This window comes from Hemiscyllium ocellatum, chromosome 3 (genome assembly GCF_020745735.1).
Source record: "Hemiscyllium ocellatum isolate sHemOce1 chromosome 3, sHemOce1.pat.X.cur, whole genome shotgun sequence".
In the NCBI taxonomy this organism is placed as follows: domain Eukaryota; kingdom Metazoa; phylum Chordata; class Chondrichthyes; order Orectolobiformes; family Hemiscylliidae; genus Hemiscyllium; species Hemiscyllium ocellatum.
Window position 1 is genome coordinate 41,316,090 of NC_083403.1, and position 14,832 is coordinate 41,330,921.

The following is a 14,832-nucleotide window of genomic DNA, read 5'->3' on the forward strand; positions in this document are numbered from 1 at the left end:
TACCTGAATATAAAGTATACATTCATTGCCTTATATTTGTAGGTGAAGTTAGCTTTTGAAGGTGTAAAGAAATAAAAGGTATCCAGACAAAATCTTTTGTTAAAATAGACAAGACATTCTGTAATAAATGCGGAAAACCCCATTTATTATTACAAAACAGATTTCACAAACCAAGCAGGTGATCACATCATCACTCATCCATCAACTCTTAGAACATTTCACAATTTATTGCTTTACGACAAACATTCAAAAGTGAAACTAAGTTTGCAATTATACATTTCAATTACCTTAAAGTACTAAAGGCATCATTTCTAAATTAAAAGCCCATGGAACACATATCCAAGTTAGCCAAAAGAAAACCAATGTAAAATCTTTCCAATTGTAAAACTGATTTTTTTGCACAATAAAAAGGTTACAAATATCCCAATTGCTGAAAGGATGTTTCGATTTTATCAATGTCTTTCAAACACACAAAAAATGTACTAACCCTAAAAATATTTGCATTTACAAAATAACTTGATAAAAATATTTTCAATTCTACAAGTGTTACATAAAAATCAACCAAAGACAATGGTAGATCCTTCAGTCATCATTCTGATCGCTTGCAGATTCAGTTTTCTGTTCCTGGTAACAAAGAATTAAAATAGACAATCACATGGTAAAAATTTAACAGGGTATAGAAAGTCTGAATATATTTTTGCTATCAATTGCCAATCAAGATTACTATTCAGCTTTAAATGCAATATATTGAGTGGCACTTGCTGATGGCCTTTAAGAATCAGTAAGTGTTAGTCCCTGCCCTCCCCTTCACTGTTTGATCACACAGCATTGCCCTTTGATGTGAAGGGCACTGCTTGTCACTGGCCACTCGGGTGTTTTTCCAATCTTCCTGGTGGTGAAAATTGAATAAAGATTTGTACACTTTGTCTTTCACTGTGTCTCACACCTGCGCACACACACCATGGGTGCTGGGGAAAAAATAAGCACTACCGCAGTTAGGCGGTAGTGAGGTGGGGGGGGTGTTTAAAAAGAATACGAAAAAAAAGAGACCAAAAAAACAAACAGGAGAGGAAAAAAAATACAAAAAAAGAAGAATCAGTAAGTGCCAGACATGTACAGGCCACCTCTTTCATAATAAACCATATAATCAGCTCAATTTGGGAAATTAATGCAATAGCATTTAAAAATTCCTACTCCACAGAACAACTGCATATGCATACAGTCACGTGTTTATTGTCCCATACGTCATAGATAACTAATCAGTCCAAAAATCTGTTGAAGAAAATTTACTAAAAAATTTTCAAAAATACATAATCGTCAAAAAGAAAAAGATGCTTACATTAGATCACATTATACTACACTAACTACAGTGCATAGGTATAGTCAGGCCATCCACAAATGTGGGATTCTGTTGTCGGAGTCAATTGTTCGGACAGACACTGGGTGGTTATTGCAAACAATGGCACCTTCTGACTTCACCACAACCTCCACCCCCCGCCCCAACCAAATTGAATTGATTTGATAAATTTTAACTTTGCTCAGGTTCTTTAATGAATAGGCTGAAGCAGGAACTTAAGCAGTTGAACTGACAGGTTAGTATACACAAATACTAGAAATATAGATACTAACAATTTAGCTTTTAGTAGTGGCATGCAACATACAAGTCACTTGGACCTTTCAGCATTACTTATAATGTTATAAATTAAAGCATCCATTCCAAAGAGACAAAAGAAAATCAGATGAGTTGAGAGTTTCTAGCTGCAATACTAGTTCACTGTCCTTCTATCTACATGGTGATGTTCCTCATTCAATACAGAATTGTTATAATGTACATCCAGGCACACACCCATTAGTTACTTCACATGAAAATAGTAGAAATACCACACCCAAATAAAAACAAAATGTGGCAGAAACTCAGCAGATCTGGCAGCAACTGCTGAGAGAAGACAAAGTTAACATTTCAGGCCCAGTAACTTTGTCAAGATATGGAAAATTGATGGAGTTCATACTCTAGGAAAATGTGAGGAGCAACTAAAACAGAAGGCAAGGGAAGATCAGAGGCAAGCAAGATGAGAGATCAGTAGCAGCACAGAACAAAAAATAAAGTGATTGGTAACAATTAATAAACAAAATAGAAACTGTTCTATTAAAGCAAAACCAAATAGATGTGCTGAACAGAAGGGAAAGATCATGGTTTTAGCAAACAAAGAGGTCCAGAATAGGTGCTAATAGCAGAGTACAACTCAGTCTGCTTGTACTCGAGTTCACATTTCTGTCTTAGGTTTGCTGCAAATGTTCCAGTGAAGCCCAATGTAAACTGCATGAACCATTTCACACCTCATTTTCTTGTTAGGCCCTTTTAACTCAACATGGCAGCTCAACAACTTTAAATTACAAACTCTGCTCCTCATTTTGTTTCCCCTGCCGAAGTGTTTGATTTTCTTTGTTTTGTTTTCAGAGCTGACCTTAAGTCTGCTATGAACACCTACTCCAGACCTCTTGCCCCATCTCGAAATCATTATCTTCCCCTTTTGTCCTGTGGCATCTGTAATTTCCCTTGGCCCTCTTTTCCGTTCTACTTTGCTCCAGACCTTTTCTAACAGTTTAAACGTTGCCCCCTGCCCCCACATTTCCATTTCATTCTTCAGTCATATTGGACTTAAAACAAAATAAAAACTCTTGCTCTAATTATTGAGGAGCTGCAGATCTGCTGAATTTCTCCAGCATGGTTTTTATTTCAGATTTTCAGCATCCAGAGTATTTCACTGCACTCAACACTTTAACCACCATATAGGAAAATCATTAGAAAAAAAATGTCAACCACAGCATATACACCGTACACATTATCATACCCTTAACTGCCACAGTTTCAACCTGGCCCTTCACAGACAGTGAGTGGGTTGGGGTATCTCTAGCCGAAGTGACACTAACAGAGGGGCGAGAGACCCGGATCTGAAATAAGTGTTAGCAAAATAAAAACGGACAAAACAAATCAATGCAAGTTTCATGAAATAGTGATTCACAATCCTTTGTTAGCGCCTGAGCAATTCCAGAGACTACTCTTCCATCCTTCCCTCAGAACCCCACAGCTCTTCGCTTCAGATAATCATGCAACTCCTTTTCAAAACTGAATCAAGCATCCAATCACTACGTATTCTGGAGCACTTTCCAGATTCTAATCATTAACTGAATTAACATGTTTTTCATGTCACCGCTGGTTCTTCCACTTTCCACCTCAAAATTACTGTTCTCTGGTTCTCAACCCTTCTGCTAGTAGGAACAGGTGTTTTGTTATTTTTTACTATCCAGATTCACAAATTTGAACTATCAAATCTCCTGCTAATATTCACCAAGGAGATGAGTTCTCAGCCTTGTTAATTCATCCATGACAAGGATAGCCTTCAGAATTATACTGAAGTCTTATCTGCACTCCCTCCAATATTTTTACATCTTTGTATGATGCCAGAAATTGGACAACACTAGTTGAAACGGACCTGGTGTTTATTTATGTAGATACACCATAACCTCACTTTTGCATGCATTGTGCCTACTTATAAAGTCTAAGATCCTTTATGCCAGATTAACTCAATTCTCAACCCACCTGTCACTTCCAACAATTCTAGATATTCCCATGTTCCTCTGCACCTGTACCCTTTTTAAAATTGTGCACATTATTCTCACCTTGCCACATTCTTTGTACCAAAATGAATCATTGCCTAGGAATGGACAGAGAAGTGGTAGACTTCAAAAACCTATGACTATTACTATTCTCCTCACAGTTCACAACACTTCCATGTTTTGGCTCCTCTGGAAAGTCTGAAACTATGCTATACAACCAAGCTTGGGGTCAAGAAAAGCAGCAGTCCTAATAATGACCCCTGGGAAAATCCCATTGTTTATTGGGCTGGAGGTTGTATGCAAACTGGTTCTGTGGTAGGGAATGCAGTGGTGGTGAAGTGTTGTATTCGTGTTGTCAGTGCCTTTTATTCCCTGGGTTTCAAATTTGCTGACAAGTCTCTTACATGGCACTTGACTAAAAATGACTAAAAGTCCATTGAGCATGATGATGAAGTGCATCAACCTTCTCAGCTACCTCATTGAAAGAAAAAAAATTAAATTAGCCAAACACTGTTTGCTCTACAATAACCTTTAAAAATATATGTGAATAACTTTAAGCACACATCAGATTCAAGTCGTACCTCATCAGGTTTTGTTTCACCATTTTGAGCAGGTGCAACCTCTTCCTTGGTTATTTTCTTTTCCTTCCCTTTGGGCTGTTTCTTGGGTTTTGGTGAAAGCTTTTAGAAAGCAGAATAATCAATGTTCCTGAAAGACTCCATTTTAATTAAAATGTCATAGAAATATTACACGGTGCATAAAAATAACTTTTGTACAGAGCAACTATTTCAAGAAATACTGGTGAAGTACGCACATAAAGTTACAAATTTCAACAATTCTGTTGTTATTAGGGTACAATTGTAAAGGCACACCTTCTAAAGGCACTCAGAATAACAGGCAAATCATAATGCCAAATATCCAGCATTGACAGTTCCTTTGGGGTTTTGGAGATAAATGCACTTCCAGTGGGTGGCTTTTGCTCATACAAACCAGAAAAGGTGAAATGTTAAAGCTAATACATGTTGGATATGCTCATCATAGTTGGGAAGTTAGGCTTACAAAACAGGTGGATTTTCAATCTTGGCCCATTATCCAACAGGCTGTGTTGGAAAGCATGTTTAAAAAGGCAACGACAGAATCATCCTGTTGTAACATCCTCCTTGGCTGAAATAAGCCCAACATAAATTGCAGAATAATATAGATTCTTACCCTGGCACGTTTCTGTGGTTTGGACTCTTCTTTAGCAGCAGCAGCAGCAGCCGCCGCAGCTGCGACCTGCAGCAGAAGTTGAATAATTTTTAATGTAAACCAAAAAAGCAAAAACATACATTTAATAGCTTGATGCACTTCAGTAAATTTAGGATGAATGTTTAAAGTTGGGCTGTCACTTTACCAAAGAGCTCTACTAGTCAAGTTCTCGACTCCCCCCACCCTAGGGAAAAGACTTTATCTATTTTTATGATCCACGCCCCTCATGATTTTATAAACCTCTATAAAGGTCACCCCCTCAGCCTCCAACATTCCAGGGAAAACAGCCGCAGCCTTTTCAACCTCTCCCTATAGCTCAAATCCTTGGACCGAAGGGTCTGTTTCTATGCTGTACATCTCTAGGACTCAATAATCCGTCAAGTACAGTTATTTGTTTTCTATCTGACCTGTTTGCGCCCGGGTGTGACAAAAAGGAATCTGGTGTTGATATGTATTTGGAATTTGTGAATATCCGTATTTTATGTTTATACTGATATTGTACAGATATGCCATTACTTTATATGCAAGTCCTATTTAAATTATTTGCTCCAGAAGTAGTTGGTCACATTTTTCAATGGAAATGGTAGAACTTATGCAGATATAAAATATTTACAACATATGTCTATGTTTATCCCAGATTAAGTTTGTACCTGTAGTATTTGCTCCAAGTGATGATCAAAGAGAAGTTGGTGCTGAAAAAAAAAGGTTTGGGGCAGCACAGTGGCTCAGTGGTTAGCACTTTTGCCTCACAGCACCAGGGACCAGTGTTCCATTCCCACCTTGGGCAATTGTCTGTGTGGAGTTTGCACATTCTCCCAGTGTCTGTGTGGGTTTCCTCTGGGTGCTCCAGTTTCCTCCCACAATCCAATGATGTGCAGTCAGGTGAATTGGCCATGCTAAATTGCCCATGGTGTTAGGTGCATTAGTCAGAGGTAAGTATAGGGTAGGGGGATGGGTTTGGGTCGGTTACATTTCAGAGGGGTCGTGAGAGTTTGTTGGGCCAAATGACCTGTTTCCATACCGTAGACAATCTAATCTAAACAAAAAGTTGTTTGATCATGCTATCCATGTTAAAACGACAGTTTTCAAGTAAACCACTAAAATGATTTTATTCACTCAATTGGACAGGACTCAAAAGGTTAAGCCCTTATCACATTTGTTTTATCCTAGTTGCTGGAATTGGACAGTCATATTAATAAAACCAAACCTACCAGACAAGTAACAGGACAAAATTTGGAATGATACATAGAAAATTAGTTAAAATAGGATATGATGATTTGTATATGAATGACAAAATGTTGAAGAAAAATCGATGAGCTGAGAGCACTCAAGCTTGAGCAACATGATTCCTTTAAAAAAAGTAGTGTAGATAGATTGAAGCAACCCAGAAAGGCTAACAGAATTTGGCAATTTATAAATATGACCAGGAACAATTTCCAGGCCAGTTGCAGAGGGCTTTGCAAAGTGGATGCGGGAAGGGGTTGCAGAAAACAAAGTGGACATGGATACAGAAATGCAGTTGTCCATTTTAATGCATTATTCAAATATCAAGTGAACTGCAGCACAAGATTTTTGGGTGGGAAAAACACAAAATGGTCAGCAACAGGAACTAAGGAAAGGACAAACACAAAAAGAGAACAACAAGGCAGACAATCAAATCAGTTACAAATCAAAATGATTGAAAGGCAACTGTCAAAATGTACAAGAAAATGGATGTGGAGAAATTGCTCATGCTCGATAAAATTACCTCATTGCGTTCTATTTAAATCCACAAATCAATGCCTGGAGTGTGGTTGCCCACAAGAAACTCAACTTGCCAAAATATTTTATTTAAACAACAAACTTATTGCAACCCACAACTGTGTCAGCCAAATATTCTACCTCCATATGTTGAAGGAGCAACTCTGGAGTACGTTAAGCCCTTCCCATGACTTGGAAACCATCTCTTTCAAAAGACCACCATTGATGAGGAGATCTACTATGAACCAGCTGCACCAACATGGCTTTTTGCAAACTATGTACAGCAGCATGCATTTGATAATGAAGGCACATAAACAAAGTTCTATGTACAGGGCTGCACTTTAAAGCACACAAACATCTTTCAATGGAATGTAGGGACAGGTGTGTATCTCATGGATGTGCAGCTCAGAGCTCATCTGCTCCCTTAACACTCTCCCTCAATTTATCCCTATTTTGACCTGCCCAGCATTCTTGCCTTGTCTTTGTGCATTTTGGCCCTTCAGCCAAAGCTTATTAGGTACTTTCATGTCTTGCCTCATCTTGCAGCAGAGAGGAAGCAGGCAGCTTGTAATGGCTGTCACCAATGATCAATCAAGCAGGTGGACATGTAGTTGTACATCAATCTTTCAGTTGCACAGTATCTATAAATACAGAACACACTACATGTCTCAAAGCCCAAGAGGAGTAGCCCTGCGAGCAAGAGAGCGGGAGAGCAAGAGGAAGCGAGCACGAGAGGTGAAACATATAGCTGGAAAAACTCAGCAGGTCTGGCAGTATCTGTGGACAGAAAATAGAGTTAACATGGAATCTTGAAAGAGTTCAGTTTTGAAGGGTCATGGGAGCCTGTTAACTCCGTTTTGTCTCCACAGATGCTGCCAGACCTGCTGAGTTTCTCCAGCAATCTGTTTTTGTTTCAGAACTTCAACATATGCAGTTATTAATTTTATTAAAGGGGGACACCTTTCAGTCAGGAGTTCCCAGCACAGTATGTCAAGAGCTGTTTTGGATATTAGTCCAGCAGCTTGGATACTGTTAGGCAGCCAGCAAGTGCCAAGAGTGTGGTGCTGGAAAAGCACAGCAGGTCAGGCAGTGTCAGAGCAACAGGAAAATTGACATTTCAGGCAAAAGCCCTTCATCAGTGATGACGACGCATGTGCCAGTAAGCGCCAGCCCACGCATGCTGGGTGTGTGCTGCCGAGAGGTAGGTGCATCCTCCTAGGTTTGAACTTCCCAGGGTTAAGGTGACAGGCAGGATGAAGGTGGAAGACCCAGCCACCTCATCCTTTACCACTGCACACTTCTCCACAGTAACAACACCATTCCAGGTAGCAACCTGTGACCAGACTGGCAGGTTCTGGTACCATTCACTCTCCGTCAACACTGGAGGGAGAAAGGACAATGTTCCTCTGCAGAACCCCAACCATCACGATCTCCAGGTCCATGGGCACAAAGAGATGTCAATGTTCCCCCATTTGCCTAGGACAAATGACAAACTGTGCACAGCAGCTCCAGACTGACACACAGGTGATCAAGTGTGTAACAGCGTTTTAAATTATGGCTATGGCATCAAGAATCCTGGATGTCCCAGCAGCGCTGAGTATTACCACCTCCACTGAGTGGGAGAACAGGACAGGTCAGGGACCATCGGGGTGCAGTGAACAGGTATTCAGATGAGTGCAGAAAGATAGCTAATTTTTTTTTTAAAAACACCAGGCCTCATGGAGAGAAACTCTCCATCCAAGTTGCCAACTTTGACACATGGTCAATTTCATGTAAAATTCAGCCTTACGTTAAGTGTTTTGCAAGCAGGGGTTAATTGAATATTCAGTCCATTTGGTGCCCATTGCATAGTGAAGGTACACTCTGTTTGATACAATCTGCTCGTCACTGGGATGTACAGGCTGCATATGTGGTATTGCACTAACACACAATTTTACTCTATCAAGAAAACTAAATGTTACTGTCCTTCTTGAACTTAGCCTCACATATATTCAGCCAATATTCATGCAAAAATCAATTAGAATGGACAACGGATTATATCTAAATGGCCAAAATGCATCTCTCCCTTTTAACTCCTGTTTTAACTCCTAAATGGCCAATTGTCCATAAGAGAGCCAGGCAAATGTCTCAGATACTCTGAAGTTCCCCTTGAAACAGCATTTAAAATAATGACTGGAGGAGTTTGCTTGTTAAAAATGGTTAACACCTGGTTCAAGATTTGAGTCACAATATTTTAAAAATGATCAAGATACAGACTGAACAGGAAGCAAATTCTGCTCTCTGGATCCCACGATCATACAGGATATACTGTCTCACATGCCTAAAGTCTGTGGCTCAATAATGAGACTGCCTAAATCACAGACACATGGCAGAAACTTGCAACCATGCATAAAAGCCATTCTCAAACTGAAAGTCAATCCATGAAAACCACAACTGTGATTTGCAAGAAATAACCGGCAGGTAGATCATTTTCCAGGAACACACTACAGATTCTCACCTACCTGCAGGCATGTGATAAAAAATAAATTGAAGTGTTGCTTGTAATGTTAGCCAAAAATACTGGTGCTGGATGAAGTTGCTCACCATCAACATGCTGTTATGGCCCATTAAGAGGGGTAATCTGACTCCTTTGTGGATCCACCCCTCCACTGGCCACAACATTTAAATTTAAAGGAAGGTAATATTGTCAATATTAGACTCTATGGCTCAGTGCTGGTAAAATATCAGCAGGTTTCTTTAGTTAACAAAAGGGAAATACTATATTTATTTTCCAGAAAGCTTAAGATTAAGAACAAAGGCTTTTAAAATATTCCACCAAGTCCAAGTACCATTCCTAGTAAATGAGACTGAAACTCACTTAGCCAAGCCTGCAGAAACAAACACAAAAGCCCGCACACCATTCCAAAAGTACTTCAAAGGATTAGTTACATTCAGAAGAAAGAAACCAACCTAATTCAGACTGTCCAAATGCTGGTCCGCAGACGAAGTCCATTTGCCCACACAAGATGTTAACACTGGGATTCGTTTCTGAATCATTATTGTCTGGTTGAATTCTATTTCTGGAGACAGTCGTGTAGGTTCACACACTTCTCCTTCCAGGGAGTTTTCAACTCAGAACTTGAGAACAGTTCAGACAGGGAGCACCAGAGCCAGAGTGACAGACAGACTAAGGTTGTCTTTCCTTCAATATGTTTATGTCAAACCCCCTCAACGTATATATCTAAACACCAAAAGACTGGGTTTATTTTCTACAAATGCAACAATGTTCCAAACAGTAGAACATTTAAAATTTACACATCCAGTCAGTGATTCAGCAGATAAAACCTGGATGCCCTTGTAAACGAAGTCACTGAAGGTAAGCAACAAAAGGATCACTAGACCAGAAATGTTAACTCTTCACAGATGCTGCCAGACTTGCTGAGCTTTCCCAGCAACTTGTGTTTTTGTTTCCCATTTACACCATTTGCAATCCGTTTGGTTTTTATAGAAACACGTAGGTCAAGGCAGCAAACATACATCAACCTTCACAACAAGACAATTCAAATACAAGAACAGGGATTTCTTCCTGAAGTTATATAGGGCCTTAGTGAGGCCATGCCTAGAATGGCATGAGAGTTTCGGTCGCCTTTTCGGAGGAAGGATGTTTATGTTATAGAGGGAGCACAATTAAGGTTTACCAGACAGACTGACTGCTGGGATGGCAGAACAGACATGAGGATAGATTTGACTGGTTGAGGGGTAGACCATTTAGAACTAACATAAAGAGAAAACTTTTAATCCAGAGAGTGGTGAGCCCATGTAATTCGTTACTACAGACAGCAGTCAAGGCCAAACCTTTAATGATTTCAAGAAGGATTTAGATATGGCACTTGGCGCTGAAGGGATCAAAACACGTGGGGGACATAAGAACAGGTTATGGATTTGAATGATCACTTAATGATCATAACAATTGGCGGAGGAGGATCAAAAGGCTAAATGGCCTACTCCAGTTCTTATTTTCTATGCTTTTATATTAAATTAGTGTTTTGACTATCTTAGTTAAAAGAATGTTCTCAAAATTAAAAACAGGCAGCTTCATGGGTAAGGTTAGCCTGCTGATGTTGGAAAGCAGTACATTTAAAGTCACCGAGCATGCAGACAGACCACTCAGTCCAACAAGTCCACACTGAAAATGTCCCCAAAGTAAATTAATGCCACTTGCTTGCCCTTAGCCTCAAAGCCTCCAAACCTTTATTAATGTACCCATCGAAATGTCTTTTAAAATGTTGTAACAATAGGTGTGTCCACCACTTTCCCTGGGAGCTCATCCTACATATGAACCACTCCATGTAAACAAGTAGCTTTCATGTCCCTTTTAAATCTTTCTCCATTCAGCTTCAAAACATGCCCCTCATGATTTTATAAATCTCAACTTCCTATACCCCAGTGAAATAAATGTGAGTCCTTCAGTCTATTTTTATATCTCAACCCCCCATTCCCAGCAACTCTAGAGGCTACTATAAGAAACATGAGAATTGAGGCATGATCAGATAGCTAAATGAGGAGTGATGTGCCAATAAATGGAGACAGAACATATTTGTGATAGCTACCTGTATTGGTACTGAAAAAAGCCTCAGGGATTATCGTCTCATTTATATACAAAGTTGGATTGTAAATCTACTTACTTTTTCCAATCTACCGGATCTTCTGAGCTGCAAAAGATGATGGACATTTTTGTTTTTAAAATGCATTTGAAAAAGATTAACAAAATAAACACTACTGACATTTCATATTCTTTGGAGGGTCATATAACAAGTAAATATGTGAAAAAAGAACCAACTGATTATTTAATTGAAAGCTAGATACTGAAAGGAAAATCCAAGAATTCGCACCTGTTTAACCACTTTTGCTTCATGTTTTTGCTCACCCTCACTTGGTGCCTGAAAGAACAAAATTGCAAACATTAATAATCTGAAACCTGACTAACTGCATGAGGTACATTACTTGTGTTTTAGGTTGCTGGACATGTTTCTTTCTGCTGCTGTGTCTGGCTCATGATTGTTTCAAACAGTTTACACAAACTGATGACAGATTTTCTTTGCCGTTTTGATATTTTTATTCTAAAAGAAAACGACATCCAATTTAAAACTGCAAAGATGTTTTGTTCATACACAAAAAACCTTCAGGTTTGCGATAGGTAGAGATGATACCACTATATTTGATCACAATGGTATACCATGCCACGTAACTGAGCTGCAGTACACTACTTTTTCAAAAGCTATAGATTAGCTCTCACTTGCTAGTTTTAAGATGAATGCTATAGTTTGTTTTTCATTAAAATAAAACTTTCCCTTAGATGAAAATAAGAGGCCTGACCCAAGTCCAAAACTAAGCGGTACAGTTTTAAATTAAGGGTCACCCTTTCAGGAGAGAGAAGAAATTTTTCAGAACAGTTCTGAAAAAGGGTCTCTAGATTCAAAACCTCAACTATTTTCTATCTATACATGCTGTTACACTAGCTGAGTTTCTTCAGCAATTTATGCTTTTGTTTTGGATGAATTCTGTTTCATGAATCCTCAACTGTCTCCCATTCCAGTTGAGAATCCACTTTAATGCTTTCTCTTAGTCTTTCCCTCATGCAATATTTAGCACTACTTTCTAGTCACTCCATTGCATATCTATTACATGAAAGAAATGGAAACAGGAATACGCCTGCAAGGGCAGTATGGTAGCTTTGTGGTTGGCACCTCACAGCACTAGGGGCTTAGATTTACATAAAAAAGTACAGCAAAGACCAGGCCCTTTGGCCCACGATGTTATGCAGAGGTTTAATCCTAATCAGAGGTTTGGTTCGAACCTTGGATAACTGTCTCTGTGAAATCTACACATCCTCCCTGTGTCTACACAGATTTCCTCTGGTTTCCTCCCACAGTCCAAAGATGTGCAGGTTAGGTGAATTGATCATGCTAAAGTGTTCCATAGTCTAGGGATGTGCAAGCTGATGGTTTAGTCATGGTAATTACAGGGATAGGGTGGGTCTGGTTGGTATCCTCTTTGGAGGTTCACTGCAGACTTGATGGGCCAAATGGCCTCTACATTCACTGCAAGGATTTTATGATTAGAGTGGTGCTGGAAAAGCACAGCAAGTCAGGCAGCATCCAAGAAGCAGGAAAATCGAATATTCCTGATGAAGGGCTTTTACCCGAAACATCGATTTTCCTGCTCCTCGGATGCTGCCTGACCTGCTGTGCTTTTCCAGCACCACTCTAATCTTGACTCTAATCTCCAGCATCTGCTGTACCCACTTCTGCCTGCAGGGATTCTATGCTGTGCCACTCAGGAGGTTTATGGCTGACGTTCTTCACCTCTTGATGTGGAGATGCTGGTGTTCGACTGGGTCGACAAAGTTAAAAATCATACAACACCAGGTTATAGTCCAACAGGTTGATTTAGAAGCACTAGATTTTGGACTACTGCTCCTTCGTCAAGTGGTTGTGAAGGAGCAGCGCTCTAAAGGCTAGTGCTTCCAAATAAACCAGTTGGACTACAACCAGGTGGTGTGATTTTTAAACATTCTTCACCTCAACTTCCCTACATTTTGCCCCTAACACTTTATTTCCCCTACTGATCAAGAATTTACTGGTCTCTCAGCCTTGAATATACACAAAGTCTCAGTTCCCACAGCACTCGGTGGCAAAGAGCCCACTCTCCAAGTTGACAAGCCTGTCTAACAACCACTCTATCCCAGTTAGTTTACCTCCTTAACCTATCCCTCCTTCACCACTTTCCCAAAGCCCACTTAAATCCACTTCTCCACCATTAGCTCCGCCTGTCTCTTTTTTAAACACTTTAAGCACCGTCTCTCCTTTAAATAGTTCCCCAAAATGACTGAATTATTTTAACTTCATCACTGTCTTTCACGTTAATTCCTTTGCCAGCCTCCACGAATACCTCTCGCACCTCGTCCACTTGCTTTAATACTCATGCCCATCCCGGTTCACCTCGTGCACGTGCCCGAAGTGACGAGCACGCAGATGGGCAGGGGGCGAGCACGCACAGGCAGTAGGGACTGAATGAGTGACAGGTACATACGGGCTCCACTAAAACCCAAAAGGCGAAGATTAGTTTCAAATATGGCTTTGGCCTTCGAAGAGGAGAAACATCTATATTTTAAAAATCTGCACTTCATATACACTTGAATCACCCACACAAATCTATGTCCCTTTAGATTTTGATTGCATACACACATTAAAAAAAATTACAGCCACCCCAAAGCATCGAAAACGGGTACATTTCTATACAGAAGTGAAGAAAGGTCCATTTGTTGCAACCATCATGGAGGGTACAAGGACACCAAATGACTGGAAATCATGTAGTAATTACCGCATTACGCTTTCAGTTTAGCTATTTTGCCTTTCTTGTGAGAATAAAAACATTTCCTAAATTAAAAAAAACTCTTTTCACAAAGGAATTTTATAAAAAAAAAATTTACAGTACATAGAATCGTGCGACATATTTTGTATTTACTATTTCCAAACAGGGTACAGCGTACGCTGAGTTACCAGAAACAAAAAAAAACAGCGAAATTAATCCGGCTGCCCAAACCTACCGTCCTTTTTGGAGGCATGATTGCAAAAGGGTGGATCGAGGCGACTTGCAGGGGGTGAGGGGGGAAACCACACTTCGAAACAGAATACTGCAAACCCTGGTGCAAGTTTCAACTCACAGCCAAGAGCCAGTTCAATTTCTAAGCACCTTGCTAATCAGATGATAATGAGATGCCAGTCATGCCCTGCCCCCACCCCAACCCTCGTCGCTGTGTGGCGGAGACCGAGCGACAGCCCCGCCCACACACCCCGTGACTATTTTCCATTGGTCCCAGGACAATCGATTAGGGGAGAGGAGGGTTCAGGCGCCAGGTTCGCTGCAGGAGGACCGCTCAGTGACTGGTTCCCCCGCTTGTCAGTATCGGTGGGCGCTGGGGTTTGGTTGAAATTGCTGCAATGTGTTTGCCTTGGAGTGGAGGGGGCCCAGCTTCGCTTTCGAAAGAAAACACTCCCTAAATGCTTTGTGGGCAGTATTATTTAAACCTATAATGCAGTGCACTGGGGAGCAATTGCATCTGTAGGTCCAATCAAAACCGTCAGGGCGAAAACCCAGTTGCCTGTTTGGTTATTTTGAATTCAAAAACAAACATCCTGCAATCTGCCAGCAGCAACCACAACAACAGCTGCTAGAAACGGTACG

The 14,832-nt window shown here is 40.2% G+C and overlaps 1 protein-coding gene across 2 annotated transcripts; it reads right to left on the reverse strand.

The window, feature by feature from the left end:
* Positions 1-124: 124 nt before the first annotated feature.
* hmgn3 (high mobility group nucleosomal binding domain 3) lies at positions 125-14,362 on the reverse strand. 2 transcript variants are annotated; one of them, XM_060856761.1, is made up of 6 exons: positions 14,195-14,355; positions 11,478-11,525; positions 11,271-11,297; positions 4,828-4,893; positions 4,200-4,298; positions 125-624 (listed from the first exon to the last, which is right to left on the reverse strand). In XM_060856761.1, exons 1-6 carry the CDS (start codon positions 14,210-14,212, stop codon positions 583-585), a joined length of 300 nt encoding a protein of 99 aa, XP_060712744.1. In that variant the 5' UTR covers positions 14,213-14,355; the 3' UTR covers positions 125-582. The 2 variants fall into 2 exon arrangements, with proteins under 2 accessions (XP_060712744.1, XP_060712736.1); XM_060856753.1 differs by lacking the exon at positions 125-624 and adding an exon at positions 2,788-2,952 and having other exon boundaries at positions 14,195-14,362.
* Positions 14,363-14,832: the final 470 nt, after the last annotated feature.